This window comes from Tupaia chinensis, unplaced genomic scaffold, assembly GCF_000334495.1.
Source record: "Tupaia chinensis unplaced genomic scaffold, TupChi_1.0 Scaffold149502_1, whole genome shotgun sequence".
Classification (NCBI taxonomy): Eukaryota; Metazoa; Chordata; class Mammalia; order Scandentia; family Tupaiidae; genus Tupaia; species Tupaia belangeri.
This window is the reverse complement of record NW_006209346.1, coordinates 12,462-32,450: the sequence shown is the minus strand read 5'-3', so window position 1 is coordinate 32,450 and position 19,989 is coordinate 12,462. Positions and strand designations below refer to the sequence as shown.

Sequence of the window (19,989 nt, the reverse complement as noted above, 5' to 3'; positions counted from 1 at the left end):
CAGCAGAGGGACCAGCAGTTAGCGTAATGGCTATGTGGCTGGACTCCCATGCAGTCAACCACTGTTCGTGTCCTGGACCGGTGGCTTAAAACTCATGCCAGGCACGTGTGCGTGCGTGCCCAAGATCCCGAGAGAAGAATGGAGAAGAAGGAATTGCAGTGTGGCCAACTCCCCTTTGGGGGGGGGATTTCTCGCTTTCTATCTCTCTCTCTCCCTCTGTCTATCTGGCGAGTGCAGGTACCCTTAGCAAAACCTCTCAAAAAAAAAAAAAAGAAAAAAGAGCACAGCAGAAATGCAGAGAGGAGAAGTGAGAAGCCACAAGTGAGTCCTACTGGTCTTTTCTTCATAGAGGTTTTTGCCTTAGGGTGCATGTGCTCTGCAGAGAGAGAGAGAGACAGATGGTGAGAGGGAAAGTGAGAAATCACCACCCACCTCCCCCAGGGGGATGGCCATGCCACAATCCCTTCTCATCCATTCTCCTCCTGGGATCTTCGGCATTCATGCACATGCACCTAACATGAGTTTCCAGTGGTCAGGTCCGGGATTTGAACCACAGTCAGCCATCTGCTGGCTCCAAGTCCTATTGGTCTTTGAAACTTCAGACACTGGACAAGGCATTCCTATCAGAGTGTCTCTAAGATGCTTCATTATACCTATAATAAATGTCACTTTGTGCTTTATCTTATTTAACTGTGCTTCTTGAGTGTTTTACCACATATAAGAGAATTTTTTTGCTTTATACTTACTATTATTTTTATAATTTTTCAATCTCTTTTAGAAACAGAACACGTTTAAAAATATCTGTTTACAAGAAAAATGTAGATACAAAGGTAAGATGTAGAATTTTCACATTTGCTATTTTGCAGTCACTGAAAAGGGTAGATCTTAATGCCAGCTTTAGGAAACAACCTCTAAACCCAATATTTACTAGAAAAGGGAACTGGGGTTCACAACAGAATACTAGCTACTTGGTTTATTCCTATGCTTCAGGTTCGAATTAACATTGGTAACATAACAGTGTATTAATACAAAGCCCCAGTCTACTTGATCTCCACTCACAATCTTCTTGCAACTGAGTATTTTCTTGTGGCAGTCATGGACTTGGTCCAAAAAAGCACTTTGCAAAGAAAGTATTGAAAGCAGTGTGATTTCCCTGGCCTGCTCTCTTTATTTGATTCAAGCGCGCTCATTTGCCAACTCAACAGAACCTGTTCCTTTCTGTTCCAGTGAAACAGCAGTAAATTTTGAACAGAAATACAGAGCAATGGAGTCTTCCTTTTCTTTCTCAAATGAAATACTAGCTCATTTAAAAACACCTTCTGGAAAAATTCTACAGTGTCAGAGATTCTAAATTTTGCCTATGCATGTTAGTTTGCCTTACCAGTAAGTCTTAATTAAGTTTATTTTTAAACCTTGATCTTTGGGGAGAAAGAAGATGAATTTACAGACACTAGGGATTCTAAGGTCCAGATACAAGTTTTTGAAAAGAAAAAAAAAAAAAAAAAAAAAACTCTTTAGGATTTACATTCTTCCCCTTCAGCACATAGAAAAAGAGCAAAGGTTGTTCTTCACTGTCCTTTAGGTGGTGTATCTGTAGAATATTTCAACTCAGTTTTAACTGTGAGAAGTGACATTCCTGAATATTCTATTTAAAAGAAGCACACATATAATATGTGTCCCTCGCTGATCTTTATAAGTCACTTGAACAATAGAAACGACTGCTGCAAGCTATGAGAGATTAACATCTATAAGTTACTGTGCTGTTTGGTTGGATAAAGTGAATTGTTTTATCATCTCTCATCCTCAAAAATTACGGCTCTAGGCTAAGCATACAGTTAGGTACAGTCTCTTTTTTAAATGCAGAAAACATGTAGGAAAAATAAAATATGAGATCCTCAAATATATTTTTTATTCTAAATAAAGAGATCTAATTTAGGCTGTAAGTGGGAGATTCACAAATATTTATACCTGCCAGCTCCATCAAAATTAAATTACCAAGAGTGATATTCCTATCTGGTAAATTCAAGAGGGACTGCAGCAACACAAACTGATCCAGACTTCAATCTCTGAAATTTGATTTAGCAAAGTAAATTATATGCCTGATTCAAGATTGCTATGGTTTTCATTACCTTTTTGTTATTTTCTTTATCTTAAACTCCTGCTTACATTTCTTTTGTTACTTTTCTTTTTACATTTCTTTTTAGTGACCAACTTTCTCAGCAAACAAGATGCCATGATCTTCATCTAAGAAAGCAATGTAAAGGGGCAAGGTACCCCCCCAGAATTTTGTTTTGTTCACACTGGGGTAACTGATATGTTCCCCACAGAGATGGACTGGCCTATGGGCCATATCACTCTGCAGGATCCCTTAGGAGCTGAAGTTTTAAGACCATGCCAAGATGGGACCTGAAGCTTTCAGTACTCTGGATGGCATCTGTTTGGAGAGTAACAATGTATGAATCTCATTTCTACAGACTGTTGATGCAGGAAAAGAACAAGGTAGGACATTATGCTTTCATTTTAAGAGGAAGCAAGAAAGGTCCAAGAATGAAAAGCGACTTGCCCAATGTTAGTTAGTTTGTATCACCCTGGTCCTAAGCCCAGGGCTCCTGACTCCCTGTCTGAAATTATTTTCCATGCCATTGGTCTTTGGCAGGCTATCATCAATTTTCACTTTTAAAGCTATACATTTATTATTTTTCTTTTTGTGAAACTTAGTTCTTCAAAAAGCAACATATTCTCAGAGGTTCATAGCTTTGTGTCATTATCAGGCAATCAATATATCTCTTGGAGAGAAATTCAATAAAATGTTTTATCAAGGAATTTCAGCCACTTCTTACAGGAGGCTCTTAAGTCCATTAAACATACTGGGTTTAGAAATCATATTAGCCAGACAATTTTGACTTATACAATAGATAAAGGAGAAGGAGAACAGAAGGTGGGAGAGGTAACGAAGTTACCAAGAACCCAATAGTGCCAGGAATCTTCTGAGCTAGGTAATACATTTCTCATCTTAAGAAACAGAAAACTGAGGTTAGAGAAGCCAAGTCACTTTCCCAAGGATCTATTTGCATGGCACAGCTAAGATCTCAACCCGAACCACTTTGATTCAAACCTCAGGTTCCTTGAACCAAATGTTTGTAAATAAAGTAGAAAGGCAGGGAAGGGTCCTCTTCAGATCTGAAATATTATTTACGAACACTGCTTTTTAAATTCCTGACATAAAAATTTTCCTGTATTATTCCTCTGGCCTTTGGCAGTGTTCCGCATGAAAGAAGGCCAAGTACTTAAGACTCCTTTTAGTTATGTTGTTAATAAATAAAGCAATGTTATTTAAACCTTTGGGTGCTTTTGTCAATCAAAGATATGACCAATTTTCTCTCCAATAGAGAGAAATATACTAAGATCATGGAAGCCCTAGAAAAACATACATTTTTTCAGAGTAACCCTGTTCTCCTGGTGCCAGGATGACTTTTGATTAGCTCAAGGAGGTCACTTTAGCTCATTAGAAGGAAGAAAGCATTAAACACCAAGAAGTAAGCTTTGTAACATTGATTATTCATTCTAGGTAACTCATTTATGTATGTTTTCACAAGACACGTAACAAGTGAATAACAGAAATGTCCAACAACGACGAGCGCGAATCAAAGTTTGGTTTAAATTCTTAAAAATTTATTTTAAGAAATGACTTTTATTTATTTTTTAAGAGGTTTTTGCCTTAGGGTGCTTGTGCTTGCTGGAGAGAGAGAGAGAGAGAGGCAGTGAGAGGGAAAGTGAGAAGTCATCCGTAAGGGGGGGATGGCCACGCTGCAATCCTTTCTCTTCTCGGATCTTGGACATGCATGCACACATGCCCAGAGTGAGTTTCAAGCCACCAGGTCCAGGAGACTCGAACTGCAGTCAACCATGTGGGAGTCCAGCAATGTAACCACTATACCATCTGCTGGCCCCACTGATCATGACTTTTAAAATAATTAATAGTATTGACTCATAGTTACAGAGCATTCAATAATTGGCCAAATATTTTTGTAAACATTCTCATTTAATTTTCACTAGCAATCCTTCAGTGAAATTGAAACATTAAAGGAGTGTTGGTCTGTCTTATGAATTGGGCTGTCCTGAAGATACAAAAATAGAGAAGCAACTGCTCTTATTTTAAAGGAACTCGCCCTTTTTATTATCACCATATTCTTTAACGTAATTTGCAAGCAAAGCCCATGATGCACTTGTTTATTGAGAGCAGTTACATCCAGAAACTGAAGTAGTCTGATACCTGGACTTACCCTTATGCTACCACATTGAGCTTCTGCTCAACACAGGAGGAGAAATTTAGAGGAAAGGACAGAGACATACTTTCTGAAAGAATATCCTCATTTAATTTATTAGGTTTTGGGCCATCTATGGCATGATGGTTAAGGTGGCTGGATCCTACATAGTCAACTACACGGTTCAAGACCAAGACCTAGTGTCTTGAAAAAAAAAAAAAAACGCTGGGAGTGTGTGCGTGCATGTTCAGGATCCCAAAAAGAGGGTCAGATGGAGGAGATGGGATTGAGGCATGACCATTTCTACGGGGGTGCTTTCTCATCTTTCCTCTGTCTGTCTCTCCTGCAAGTACATGTGTCCTATGACAAAATTTAAAAAAAAAAAAGGCAAGCAAACAAACAGAAACTTGTTAGCTTTAAATTTATGATTTTAAAAATTAATAAATTTAGGATTTTTAAGGCAAAGTATACCCTTGTAATTTCTCTTATTTTCAATATAATATTTAGTATTTCCACTGTTAAGAGAAAAAGTTTTCGTCATGTATTTGCTTAAATAGAAATAGAATCCAAGTTACTATGTTCATATAGCATATTGAACTAAGTAATTCATAGGGTGTAACAGCAAACGTTGCTATTATGTGTTACCTGTGTCTGACAACTGAGAAACTGGAGGCTTTAGGGGATCCACATGTTCAAAATGTAGGTTATGAAAGGGTTAGAAAAAAGAGAATTACAAAGAAAGGTTCAAGGAATTTGGCTTTAGGATGAGAGCTGAATAACTTCTTGATAACAATCTTAATGTGTATGAGGAATTGTTATGCCAGCTGTTTTTTACCTCTAAGGACAGAAGAAAATTAGTTCAAACTGTAGCCCTAGGGACTTAGGTTAGCTATGAAAAATGATTTGCTGACAGGTGAGATTGTCAGTCATTGGAACAAGATACTAAGGGAAGTTGTGGAATCTGACTTAAAAAATGAAAAAAGATTTCTAATCTTTTTATGGTTCAAATAAGACATGGCCCCAGGCAGAAGGTGGACTAAATGGCTTCCCAAGTTTCCTTCCAGCTCAATGACTCTATCATATGATGCTTTCAGTTGCCGAAAGCCTTTTTCCATAATGTACCTAGAGTCTCCCTTTTATTTGCTAATAGGGCCAAATAAGCATTCCAGAAGTAATAACTGTAATTTATGGTTATTTTCCCATCGATCAACCACGATCACTTTAAAGGTTCCTTGATCCACGTTTCCAAAGGTTAAAAAGGCAAATGTAGGGAAGTGGTAACATTTTGAAAACTGTTGTCTCTCTTACACATTAAACTTCATAATAACCCCAAATCATGGAGAACCTTGTGGGGATTATTATTTTAAAGGTCTGAGGTCATAATTTCTGATTTCAAGTACCCACACAAGTTTCAGGCTTTTCCCCGCATAGAATGAAGTTTCTGTTATTTTTCGGGGTGGATGAGCAGCAAGTCAGGCACAGCAGGGGAACAGGAGGGAATGGGATGTGGTGAACCCCAGAGAAATCATTCCATCTAGTTCACTGACTTGACAGCCAAGTAATAGACTGGCCCAGGACATTTAAGGAGTTTATTTAGTTTAATAAAATACAAAGTTGAGTTTAGAATGCAAGTCTTTTGGCCACCGTTCATGACTGTTTCATGAAATAAATTTTTAATTTTCAAAGGTGATTTTTTTAAAAAAATGGGTCAAAATATATCCATGTATTTAAAGACTAGACAAATCACATGGAATGAATTCCTTCCTTGTGGAAATATCTGACTCTTCTTTGTACACTATCATCATGAAATTAGGTACTTTCTTGCACTGACAGACATGTGTAACAGATATTCATTCCATTAATACTCCACTGCCATTTTCCAGCTCTGCATACAAAGTCCACAGGTTTTCTTCTGACTGTTAGATGTTAACTTGCTCATTTCCCATAACTGTTCAAAGCAAGCTATAGAGGCAGGAAAACTTAGGTTCAACTTGACCTTACCAGCTCTTAATATTGGTGTGACTTTGAGCAAGTAATTGAAACATTTTCTTTCCTCACCTGATAAATGAAAATACGAGTACTTACCTAGGTTGCCTTAGATGCTTAGCACAGGCCTGGCAAACATGAAATGCTCAGCCAGCTATAGCTGCCACTGCTCTTCTTGTTTTTGCCATATTCCTCAACACTCAAAAAGCTGCTCTAAGAGACGATGACAGATACAGCTTTTCTCCTGGGCATGAAGGGTAAAAGGGCTGTTTCCAGGACAGGAACATTTTCCTGCAGGCCTTGAAACCCATGTTCCTGACATCACAACAAAGTTCAGTTTCCTGTATTTCATGGTGGCCTAACACGTGCAATGACTTTACGAGGTGTTAGGGGTATAAAGATGAAGGGACCAGTCATGCTCTTCAAGATTTCATGGCACGAAGGTGAAAGAATCATACACACAGATAAACACAACATGATAGGGAAATGCAGCGGTAAGGGTAGTATGCACCCTTTGTATTTCAGTAAGTACTTAGTACTGAGTAAGTCTTTTTCTGTAAATCTGCAGTTCATTGGGGGTAATTATCAATGTAAGAAGGTTACTTTATTACGTTCTTATTTTAACTCACATGACTCCTCAAGGGCAATTATCTAGCCAATGTTCTCAATTCCCCACTTACACTTGCATGTGGCTTGTCATTCTTAACTTGACAAAAGGGGACAAATACAGAGGGTCATTATCAATATCACCAGGGATTCTAGTGACTGGATAGCAATCTGATTACTTAGACGTGAAGCTAAATTTTAATTTACCTATATTTTGAATATATGTGGTTAAAAAAATATGATTAATGACATGACCAACAGATCAGCATTTTATTTATTTATTTTATTATTTTTAAAGAATTATTTATAATATTATTATTAGTAGTAGTATTTTAATTTGGTACAGGACATGTGTGCTCAGCAGAGAGAGACAGATGGGAGAGAGGGAAAGTGAGAAAGTAAGCCACCAGGTCAATGGCTAGAACTGCAGTTGGCCATGTGGGAGTTCAGTATCTTAACCACTAGACCACCTCCTGGCCCGTATTTTATTTATTTTAATTTTGCCAGAAGGTATATGCACTGTGGAGGAGGGGAAGAGAAAGAGAGAGAAAAATAACCTCCCATGAGGGGTAGTCATGCTGCAATCCCTTTTCCATTTCTCCCTCCTTTTGGGATTTTGGGCATACATGTCCATGCACCTGGCATGTTTCTCAGACTGCAGGGGCCATGTGGTTGGCCATGTGGGATTCAGCACCTTAGCCACCACACCTTAGATAGGTCCCAGATCGACATTTTAAATAAATACCAGGGGCCAGAAGATGGCATAGCAGTTATGTTGCTGGACTCCCATATGGCTGACTACAGTTTGAGTCCCCGACCCAGTACCTTGAAACTCACACCAGGTGCATGTGCATGTATGCCCAACATCCTGGGAGGAGAATGGAGAAGAGATTGTTGTATGGCTATCCCCCCAGGAGGGGTGATTTCTCACTTTCCCTCTTACTATCTCTGTCTCTCTCTGTCTCTGTCTCTCTTGCTTGCTCGCTCTCTCTCTGTGGCAAGTGCATGTGCCATAAGGCCAAAACCTTTTAGCAAAATTACTTACATACATTCTGAGATGTATAGAATGGATGTATAGAAAAAGTCATCTACATTCTCTGTAATAAATCATTCATATAAATAACTTCAAAGGTTATTCATTTATATGTTTAAGTCATTAGATGCTCATAAAGATGAAGTTCACAAATGTGATGAATTATTCTTAAATAATATTATATATTTTAAAGTAGACCAAAGAAAGGACAACAAATAAACACCCAGAAACAATATCCAAAGGCACATTCACTTCTACTTAACTAATTTCCATAAAATTCAGATAATATGAAATATTTCTCTCATGTTGATTAATTAAATACATTCCTCTTCTCTCTTGCCCCCCCCCAAAAAAATTTCAATATATAACTTCAAAATCTAACCCTTCTCCACTAGGTACTGAAAATTTAGATACATATTTTAGGAGAGCAATACATATTGTCATTTTTTTTCTATTAGAGATACTTTTGCTATAGGGCATGTGCACTCACCACAAAGACAGAAAGACAGAAATCAAATCCCCCCCCCAGGGGGGGATGACCATACTGAAATCCCTTCTCCTCCTGGGATATTGGGCATGCACACACACATGCCTGGCATGAGTTTTAAGACACCAGGTCTAGGACTTGAACTGTGGTCAACTATGTGGGAGTCCAGCAATGAACCATTAAACCTACTGCTGGTCCCACATAGCACCATTTTTAATATTGTATACCACATTACCATACAAGCAGAAATCATGACAGCAACAAGATTAAAAAACAAAACAAAACAAAACAAAACAAAAAACTACATGGTAAAGTAAATTACAAACTTTCCTTAGTTCCAAACTATATTCCTCTGAAATAACTTTGCTGAGATTATTTGAAAATTCATAATTAATAGAAATATTTCAACTCTTTGCTTTCAAATGAGACGTAAAATAGGAGACAATTTAGCAGATTAAACACTCTGAAATATTAACATCTTATTGTAATCAAAATATACTATAAGCAGGGCCAGCAGGGTAGCATAAAGATTAAGGCAGTTGGATTCCACATGGCCGAATGTGGAGTTCAAGTCCCAGACCCAGCAGCTTGAAAAACACATGGGGCACATGTGTCTATGTGCCCAAAATCCCAAGAAGAAAATGGAAAAGAAGGGATTGTGGTGTGGCCAAACCTACTGGGAGGTGATTTCTCACTTTCTCTCTGTCTCTCTCCCTAGCAAGTGTGCATACACTATAATAACAACAAACATTTACCACTAATAATGGTAACATTAGATAACACTTGGTGTTTTGCCAAATATACTTCCACACCTGATCATATTTGCAATTTATGGTATCCAAGTGAGTAGTCATTGTAGGACCCAAAGAACACTAACTTTATGGTAAGCGCACTTTTGGCTAACAGGTTCAGAGCATATTCTCTTAAACAGTGAAATTCCCAAATTCTCTGTGAATTTTCTTCCATTCAGAACTACCTGTTACTAAGTGCTACTAATCTAGCCTACAATATCTGGTAGGTTTGTCCTCTCCTTCCCATTTCCTCCTTTATAGAATAAACAACTCTTGAAGGTGGAGAGTTTATCAATCTCATATCTCATATCTACACTTTCATAGCTAGGATAGTGCCTGACAGTAGGTGCTCAATAAATACTTTTAAACAAATAAATTCCTAGACCCTTACTTTATTCCATTTCCTACCATGTTCTGTGTGCACATTTTCTATGGAACTTCCTGACTGGCATCATGAACCAGATCAAATCATAGTTTCACTTTACTTCGTAGCTTAGGACATTTAAATGTCTCTTTGTTATTACAAACTCTTCACCCTGACATTTAAGGATGGCCACTGATGGCCTTAACCTATCTTTCACCCGATTCTGGTCTTCAGTTTCAAAACAGTTGGTGTTATTCTTGTCAGCCCTCAGACTATCATACCTAAGTTACTGTTCATGCAGGTCCTTCAGCCCACAATGGCTATACGTGTCATCTTTACCTTTTAAAATACTACCGGCCCTTAACTTTCTCTGAAATGCCTTTTTGCTCAAGATTCCCTAACCAGATGCTTTCATTTTATCTTATGTACCTGTCTAGTTCTGTCCAGTGGTATGGTCTCGCATGAACACATGTCTTATCCTCAATTCTCTATACTCCCTAAACCAACACCTATGTCTTCCCTATCTATTATTAAAAGCATCTACCATATATAGTATATGGTCATACATCTGTCAAGTAGAACTGATTCTAAAAGAAAGGTCATGGGATTGGGGGAAAAATGTGATACCTGCATTATCTACTTTACAGTGTTGTTTATCAGTCTACTGGGAAGATGAAAATGACAATGTATTGTAAATTTTAAAGTGCTATTCACTTCTTTTTGAATTGTATGCCATGGAGCTTGTTGGATGAATAAGAAATGGAAGCTGGTTGGTTATGGTGGCTGGTGGAGAATGAGAGGGGGCAAGAGAGCATGCTCCCTCCTGCAGATGAAATAGCATTGGGACATATTTTGCCATTACTGCTCAGCAAAGCCACTAAATTGCCATGTGACAACATTTAGAAAAAATTCTCTGTGATGTTATTAAAGGTTTAGAGTTTATTACATATTTAATACACTAAGCTGGTAAATAAACTTTAAGAAACACACACACACACACGTAAGCTTAAACAAACACTTTTTTTTTTTTCCTGGAAGAGTTAGTGACTCTACTCCGTGTTTCCATCCTTGCCCATGGGAGCCCTTCATTTAAAACGCAGCACAGAAGGAAGGCTGGGTCTGAAGAGAAGAGGAGGAAATGGTTCTGGGAACCAGCCTCAGTGGGGAGAGCAGTCCTGTCTCCAGAGAAAGCTGATTCCCATGCCACTTTCTGCTTCAGATATTCCTGATTGCAGAGCAAGCTGGATGCAGGTTATGATATCTGAGAACTCTGGACAAATGTGGCTCATTGTGATATAATCAGATTTCAGAAAGGCTTACGCAATTCACATTCCCTTGTCTGAGGTTTTCCCACATTTCTGGAGAGCTAATGAATATTTTTTCCTTAAGTGCAGGAAAGGAGAAAACATCTGTCCATTATCTGAAAGGATATAAGAACCCTCTCTTTGGAGCAAAAGCTCGGCTATAAATCAGAGTTTTTCTGTTTCTTCATTTCATTTGCGTGCAGGTTTACTAGACACCCTGGGCTGGTTTGAAACCTCCCAATGACGTCAATGGGGCAGAGAAATTGGAGCAGCGGAGACAGCTGCAATGCACCAAGTCTACTGAGGTTTTATTCTTTTCTCCCAGGGTGACATCTGAGACAGATATTATCAATCAAACCCTCCTGGCTCAGCACCAAATCAAAGGCACTTTATCATTCAAAGCAGTAAAAGCTGCAATTAGATGATCTGTTCGGCTTTTTCCCTAGGAATATTTTGTTCCCGATAATTAATAATGCAATTAAAACCGAATTAAACAAGAGAATGCTTATTAAAATATTTAATTTGAATTTGTGAACACTTTCCTTTAATGTTTCATTTATCAAATATTAAAGATCATATTCTCTCTATATATTTTGCATAAAAAATTCAAAACAATCAAATTATTACCTTTTCCACACACACTAGTAAAACCAAACAATAAACTTTAACCAGTTTCCAAGAAATGTCTGAATATCTAGGGGAAAAAAAAGGTACATATATGAGAGTACTTCAAACAGTTCATGGGAAATGTATATTACAAAAATACTATGTGTGTATTTCAATTTTTTTCCACCAAAATAAACTTGCACTTTAATCCCATTTTCCACAAAATTCTTGAAGTCCCTTCATATAACAAAGCTTTACTATCATTTAGGAAACAAAGAACAGCCCTGTGACAACTGACAGGAAGGAAACTAGTGCTCTGTGAATTAACATTTCTTTCAAAAACACTCAAAATAAAACCAAAAAGAAGAAAGCAGACCCAACTGCTTTTTGTTTGTTAAGCACAACGTATCATTTACTGATTTTTTTAAAGCTCTCTTCTTAGGAACAGTCTTACTTGCCTGAGTATATAATGGCATATTGAAATCCAGGAAAAATAAATTTAAAAGCACTTTATCTAATTATATAGTTTTAAAGTAAATGTCTCCTCTCTCTTTTTTTGTCTATTTTTTTGTTTATGTTTTTAAAGAAGGAAACTTTAAACTATTAAGGATATCTAAGGTCAATCATAGCAATCCTGATAACCAACATCCTTAAAATGAATTTCATTTTGTTTTCACAGTTACCTAAGAGCGCTAGGCATAGGACACTCTTACCAAAGCAAAGAATATGAAACCAACTGTGATCTGGCCTCCCCTTTCCTTCTGGAGTGTCTGTTGGCAAGCAATGCTGGTAATAATGTAAGTAAAAAGTGGATAGTAAGAAGACAGGGGGAAAATAAGGGAGAAAACATCAATGTCATTCTCAAGGTTATATAGCTGAACTCAAGGTTATATAGCCAAACTCAGTAGGATCTAAGGCCATTTAATCTAGAAAGTCAAACTGGCCAAGGACAAGAAACATAAAGACAGTATTCCTTAACAATCGTCTCTTGTGCATGAGGTGTCACCATCGGCTCCCTCTGTGTTATTGCATCAGTTAACCTTACATACGACGTATGGCTCTTTGAGTAAGAGACTCCAAAGATATGAAAGGCCGTCATACAGGAGTCCTGCTTTTTCAATGAGGAACAAACAAGAGAACATGTGTTTAAATGTCAACCAAGAGTTTAGGTTAGGAAGAAAAACAAACTTCTTGCCAATAAGGACATGTTTTCCTATGGTAGTATATTTAAAATGCTCTTTCTTATTTGGACTTAAATGGTTTCTTTTTTTTTTTTTTCACTCTCTTCCATTTATTTGACCATGAAAGAGATAATAAGTTACAGCTAAAGCTTCCCACGATGAGAAGCTGAGCTTACTAACGGACCCAACCTTAAACTTCCTACCACCATTAGAGTCATCATTCCTTTTGTTCAGCAAATTGGTACTGCATCAAAGCCTGGTAGATGTGGGTTTGCATCGCAGCCACACATGTTATAGATGTCCTTGAATGACTGCATATGCACAATAATAATGAAATGAAGTAACAAATAAAAGGCTTCAGAGGAACTCTAAATGTGATGGTTATTATTTTTAGATAGGGTTTGTTTTTTGTTGTTGTTGTTGTTTTTTGAAAGTCCTTTGCTATAGGGCACGTGCACTCACCAGAAAGACAGAGAGACAGAAAGCGAGAAATTACCCCCCAGGGAGGATGGCCACGGTCGACTACATGTGAGTCCAGCGACATAGCCATTACACTAACTGCTGGTTAGATAGGGCTTTAAGAAGGTATTATTATGCTTTAGTTCCACACATTGTGTTAGGCAGTGGAAAGACATACACATACACATACAACACACACACACACATACATACACACACACACACACACACACACAAAATGCACAGAGTAAAACTGAGCTAACAACTTGAGAATCTAATACCCCCATGTCTAATTGCCACTACCAGTACCAATAAGAACAAAGGAGAGCCTTTTCACAGCTATCAGTAGTTTCTTATCAGAGTGCCAAACCTTGCCAGCATCACAGACACGCAAATAACTACCCAAGAGGCTACCCAGCCAAGGGGATTCTACCTTTTCTGCCTTTCTTAAATTAGTGTCCTCTATTTCTGGCCATAGATGCTCTAGTTCATGTCTTTATCATCACTTTCCTGGATTTCTGCAACACTCATAAACGGTTCCCCTGTCTTGAGCTTGACCTATATAATCATCCTTTTAAATTACAGAGAGTTCCTGACTCGAGATGGTTCCACGTACGGTATTTTCGACTTACAATGGGTTTATCAGGGCCTAACCCCATCATAAGTTGAGGAGCATTGTGTAAACCTGGCCATGCTTACTCCCTGTTTAAAAACCTCTGTTAAGTTCTCAGTGCTTTTATGGAGAATGCTTGTATTCCTTAACATGTTATGAGAAACCCTATATGACGTGTAGCTTGATTAACTTTTTAACTTTACCATCATAAATAACTCTTCATATCCACTTATGCTATAGTTGTTCCATTCCTTCAACTTGCTGGGCTCTTTTACATTTTCACAGATTTTCTACCTTCCATTCCATTTTCTTACTCCTGTTGATTATTGTTTCCATTCTGACAGATACTTAACAGTTGCAATACATGCCTTTTCTCACCATTAAGAAAGGCTACAGTGCATTTCTTTTGCTTACATGGAAATTAATAAAAACACCAAGGGCATACACTACATATCCTTGAACTGAGGTTCCTAAAATGTTGCAGACCCTGAAAATTTCTAAGTTGGCCTCAGTGTACAATGGACACTTGTGGTAGAAGGTAATGTAGGAGGAGAGACATAGAAACAAATACACATGAGCCATATTGTAAGCCTTATCTTTCTCTGGGCCAGTCATGCCCATTTCTGTCTCTAAGCCTTTGCATTAGCTTCTCTGTGTGGAATGCCTTCCTTGTTGCCCTGTTCCACTGAGGCCTCCTCTTTGAGGCATGTGCTAGCTCTCCTTGGGTCTGCACAGAGCTTTCTGCATACTTCTTCTATGGCATTTCCCAAATCGTCTTCTTATTGGCGGATTTCTATCTCTCCCATTGGAAGACAAGCTCCTTTTATGCAGAAAGCAGATAACACCTAATTCTTAGTAGCTCTAGCATCACCAGGGCTGCTGACCACAGAGCAAACTACAGTAGCATTTTCAATAAGTATTCAGTTAATGGGTGAATACCATTTTATTCTATCACAAAGAAAAGAAAGAGTAATTGTGAGGATAGCTATAATTAGAATGTTTCTTTGTACACCATCCACACCTGAGTCTGAATAATTCATAAATTTGAGGAATATTTTGTTTGAAATAGAATTATTTCATGTAATATACATTAGCATCGCCTTACTAAAAGCTGATACAGCAAGTGTGATAATTAAAACTTTTGACTAGTTATCACAAATAGCCTTGATAGAAATACTAATTTTATGGCTTGATTATCTTTCAAAATGCTTAATTTCATCTGTGCTGTAATCATTTGAGTAAGTTGAGGTGTATAGTAAAGATGCCTATATTTTTTTTGACCTTCTAATTATTACAAGAAAACTAAACTGTAGTGTTAACTGGAAGAGAGAAGCCTTCTCCACCTGACTAACCTACTGTGACTGGCCCAAAACAGCTTACTTTGAGGAGATGCAATTAAAGTCAGGGAATGCTCCAAGAGCGGGTATACCTGCAGCCTTTAGACGGTGCCTACATCCAGCTCATGTAGTGCTAGAGCTGTGGTTTGGAAGGCAGGGTTTTCTCAAGATATTATCTATCTGATTAGCTGCCTAGTTTTGGCCAGTCGAACTCCTATACTTGGAACTTGTCTTCAGTCTGTCTTCAGCTTGGAAAACCTGGCCTCTGTTGAGTCACCTATTCAGTGGAAAAGGAGGGTGTATTTCTAACAGCGAGGATGGTCTAAAGAACAAGCTAACATCCCTTGCTGTAATCAACACCCAAGATAATTTTACATCTCTTTACTAAACTGATAAACTGATAACTAGCTGCCTTTAACCAGCTTTTAAGTAGCTTTTATACTGAATAAGAAGGTGTTTCTTCTTGCTCCTTTCTCTCCTGGGGAAAAAATATTTGCATAACTTTTCAAGGCAATAATTTCATGAAAAGTTCATTTTTTTCTGCCCCAAAGTGTATTCACATTTGTTTGCAACCTCCCCATCACCTACTTTATGCTGAGCACAGCAAATATGCAATGACTGATAGACTGCTGACTTACAGGTGAGTGCTCTTCTTGAGAGGTTGTACTTTAAACAGCATAAGAAAGAAGTAATGCGGTTCTTCAAATATTGTATATGTTTTTACTTATCAAAGTAGAAAAAAACATGAACACGTTTTTAAAGTTCTAGGGTTTATAAATAAGTTGTTGATGGAACATTGAACAAGTACATTACCTTTTACTATGTGTGACTACCAGTAACAAGTATTTGAATTAGAACGAGAATGAAATTTTACCAGTGTCTATCCTCATCATAATGACCTGGTCTGAAGTACATATTTTTTCATCATGCTATCTTAGGGTAATTAAAGCAAAAGTTCTTCTGTGAGATTAAAAAAAAAAGTGTCCTTTCTAACAGAACGATTCATAATATTGTGACCTAGCGCTTGAAAGTAGCTCTGACATAGTTGGGACATTAGTTTCTGCTCAGTGTTTAGCAATGACAAAAACAAAAAACCTCTGTTGGGCTCTCTGGATTTTCCAATAGTCCCTAGAGTAAACAAGTATTCACTGGTTTCTAGAAATGTTTAAACATCTATCATTTAGCTTCTAATATCATCATGGCAGCCAACACTGATAAAGGTTAAAAGCCCTTTATCCCACCTACTAAATATACTAGATGCAGGCGTGCCTTGTTTTAGAGATCATGTAATACAAAATGGAAACATAAAAGAAATAAATTGGAAAGTAATTTTACCATAAAAATAATTCTTCTCATTGCTAAAGGATTTCCCCTAGGATTCTTTCAAAGTTTAGCTCCCTTAGTGCATTTAAGTGATTATTTACATATAACTAATTGATGTAAGTGTAATTAAAAATGTAGAGCTCAATTTTATTTTCTTACTTGAGTTCACTATTAGCTAGAGTTCAATAGAAAAACCATCTAAGTAAAGTAACTTTAAAAAATATATAAGTCAAATAATCTCTACTGGAAAAAAGATACATTTACGCTTAACTTTTTTTTTTTTGAAAGACAGATTTTTGCTATAGGACACATATGCACGCCAAAGAGACAGAGACAGAGAGATAGGAAGTGAAGAATCGCCCTCCTCCCCCGACCCCCACGATGGCCACGCGACAATCCCTTCTCCATTCTCCTCTTCTCCACTCAGCACTTTGGGCATGCACACACACACATACCCGGTATGAGTTTCAAGCCATAGGCTCCAGGACTTGAAATGCAGTTGGCCACGTGGGAGCCCAGTGCTTTAATCACTTCACCACCTGCTGACTCCTACACTTAACTCTTAAGGAATTATATAGAAAGAGATAAATCTTTATCAAGCGAAGGGCTTATAAGGTTACTCTAGGTAGATTTTCAAGCCTTTACATGTTGAACCTTGAAAATATTTTACCATTTACAGTTCAACAGTCTAATTATGATATGCTGCTTGGTTTATGGCAAACTGCCACTTAAGAGTTGACTGAGCCAAGTCTTACCAATCTCAGTTGACTGAGATTCTAGATAAATGCAAACAGACTCCTGCAGTTTTAGCAGCACTTGCCTGATTTTTTCTTCCTAAAATAGAATAGAACTGCACCTCTGAGGCAGTTCCCTCTGCTTCCATAGAGAACACCCTAACTGGTTTCTGCCTCTAGGCAGGTTCCACATATTGGCCCTAGTCCTTCTCCACTTTAATACCCTTCCTTATTAGTCTCTCACAGCTTTCAGAATAAAGCCAAAGCTTATTATGAGGGCTTGTCTAGCCCTGTTTACCTTCTCAGCGTTGTCTCAAGCAATCATCTTCTTCCTTGTGATTTGAAACAAAAATAATTTTTCCCCCAAATAAACCACACTATGCTACATAATGCCTGAGAGGTCTTTATTCTCATTTTCTGTTTAGGTATGACCTACTTCAGCATCAACATTCAAACTTGGAGTCTTTCCTTTATGCCCTGAAAATAGGTGTATTCATGTTCCCTAAGTATCTTTGTACATGTTTATTATTATTTTAATACATCGATGTATAATTCTTAACTTATGCATGGGTTCATCCTATCTGATGGTCATACAACTTTGGATTCTAAAAGCCTAGCATGGTATCTGGTACACAGTAAGTGCTCAGTAAATGTTTGTTGAAAAGATGAATGAATCAACCATCTGAATAGACAGGCAGAATTTTCAAAAAGTTGATTTGAATAGCATCTCATAGGAATCTGAATTGTCAACAAAGTGCTAACTAACTTTAACATGAAAATGAAAAGACAGGAGTAAGAGACTAATATCTATTGAGTTAATTTTGGCCAAGGCACTATGTTGAGGACTTTGGCATTTCATGTAAACACTATAATCAGACAAATAGTACCAATATTATCTTTCATATTTTAGACCCAATATGAATTTAGTTTATCGACTGCTTTGTATGTGCCAGCAACTGTTAGGTACTTCATATCACGCCACGATATTCACATTTCAAGGGAAGCATTATAAACTCATTTTCAAACAAGAAAATTGGAGCTCAGACCTGCAAGGTCATTACAGTTGGCAAACAATGAAGCTGGAGATTTCAATTGTATTGATCTGGCTCTCCAAGCACTGCTTTTTTATTGCAACAACATCCTATCACTCAAACTGTGTTCCAGAGGGCCACTGAGACAGTAATAGGCTTTTCATCCCTAAAAAGTGTTTTGTGGTCAGATAAATTTAATTTACTTTTTAGCTTTTAAATGTATCCTCTTTTTAGACATTTGCAATGACATTAGCTGTATAGTCTAGATATGAAAACCTCCTTCACTGTCTTACTAAGTGTTTTCTAGTTTTAAGCCACCACATCCTTCTTACTTCCCCCCTCAACATGAATGCTCCACCCCATGAAGCACACAACTGCCTTTAATTGAAGCTAGATTAAAATAGGACGAAAAGGGTTCTTTTTTGAGCAGTTACTCAAAATTCTCTTTTGAATCCCACGTTCGATTAAAATAGTAAAAATTTGAAACTTCTCACATGTTCCCAATGTTTTGTATTGATTCTTGAAAAAAAAAAAGTGATCAGGAACAATTTTAGTCTGATTTATGAGAATTATTAATGCTCAAAATTAAAATTTTTCATTGAATGAACAATTAAAACCCTGTGCTAGGCACTGGGGGCAGGAGGGGGGAAGTGTCAGCTATATAATTATTGCCTTTTAGAAGCCTTGACATTCAAAGCAGTTCAAAAGTAAAGTAATCCCCAAGCAAAAACAATGATGCATGTTCAAATTCCTGTGTTTTCTTTTATGTATGTGAGTATGTGTGTATGGTTAATCAGTCTAAAAGGGTTAATCTGTCTATAAATACACAAATTCTTCCCTGATTCTACCTTGTGATACTTTTTGTCTCCCACCTACCCATAATTCTGTTTCTCAGTGTGTTAGTTCTTGAAATGGAAACACAGTTCACATACAACCAAAATCTTTTAAACAATGCAAAGTATTTTAAATCTGTGCCATAGCTCTAAAAAGAAAGATGGAAAATATACTCACTAATTAGCTGCATAAAAATACATATTTGGGAGTGGTTAAAAAAATCTTCCTAGTTTGTAGTAACTGCTCATCGCCTCATATTCCTTTTTGTAAGAGTTTAAAAGAGGAAAGATTTCCAAAAGCAGTCACTTTAAAATTCAAGGCAAGGAAACTGAATAACATTTACAAATTTTATCCTGGCCTGAGGAAACATAATTTATTCTTACAGGACAAGGTCCTCTCAATGCTGTATCTACTTTTATCAACTGAAAAAAGGTAAAGAACTTTTAACATATGAATGTACTTAAAGTATTTCCCCCTCTGAAAAGAAAAAATCAGATAATTTTATGAAGCATAACATTTTACCCTAGATACTTTACTTCGTTTTAAGTTGTTATTCAGTGGTTTAAATATGAAACCATTTCCCAGCGCTATGCCTGAACTGTGAGATAAAGTTTGCTATTCAAAGCATTGCCAACACCTACCATATCCACGAATGTCGCCGAGGAGGAGGCAAGTCACTAACATGCAGCATCCTGAAGGGCTGGTAACTATCAATATCTCATCACTCAGGAACTTGGTTCATTTTCATTAATTTCCCTGTGTTCTTGCTGCCACATAGTTATTACTTAGCTCTTTGTCCTTTTATTTTTCCTTTTGATGGCATGTCACTTCCCACCGCAGAGTAGATATCATTTTCAAGATGAATACAAATGACTTAGCAATCAACATGTAAGCGTTCAACGGGAACATCCTCAGTAGTTTCCTTTAGAAATCAAATGAGGAGATCGATCTGCAGCCAAATCTGAATGATAGCTTCCCATGGTGTGTGTAGCCTTTCTTCTATTTACCTCAGAAAAAGAAAAAATTTAAGTTTCC

The 19,989-nt window shown here is 37.4% G+C and overlaps 1 protein-coding gene across 1 annotated transcript in view; it reads right to left on the bottom strand.

Annotated features, from left to right (window-relative positions):
- PDE4B (phosphodiesterase 4B) overlaps window positions 1-19,800 on the bottom strand; it is a 216,286-nt gene extending 196,486 nt beyond the window's left edge. Inside the window, exon 1 of the mRNA XM_006171376.3 lies at window positions 19,596-19,800. Coding sequence (XP_006171438.1) covers window positions 19,596-19,645 — 50 coding nt within the window. The 5' untranslated portion in view covers window positions 19,646-19,800. The remainder of the gene's footprint in view (window positions 1-19,595) is intronic.
- Window positions 19,801-19,989: the final 189 nt, after the last annotated feature.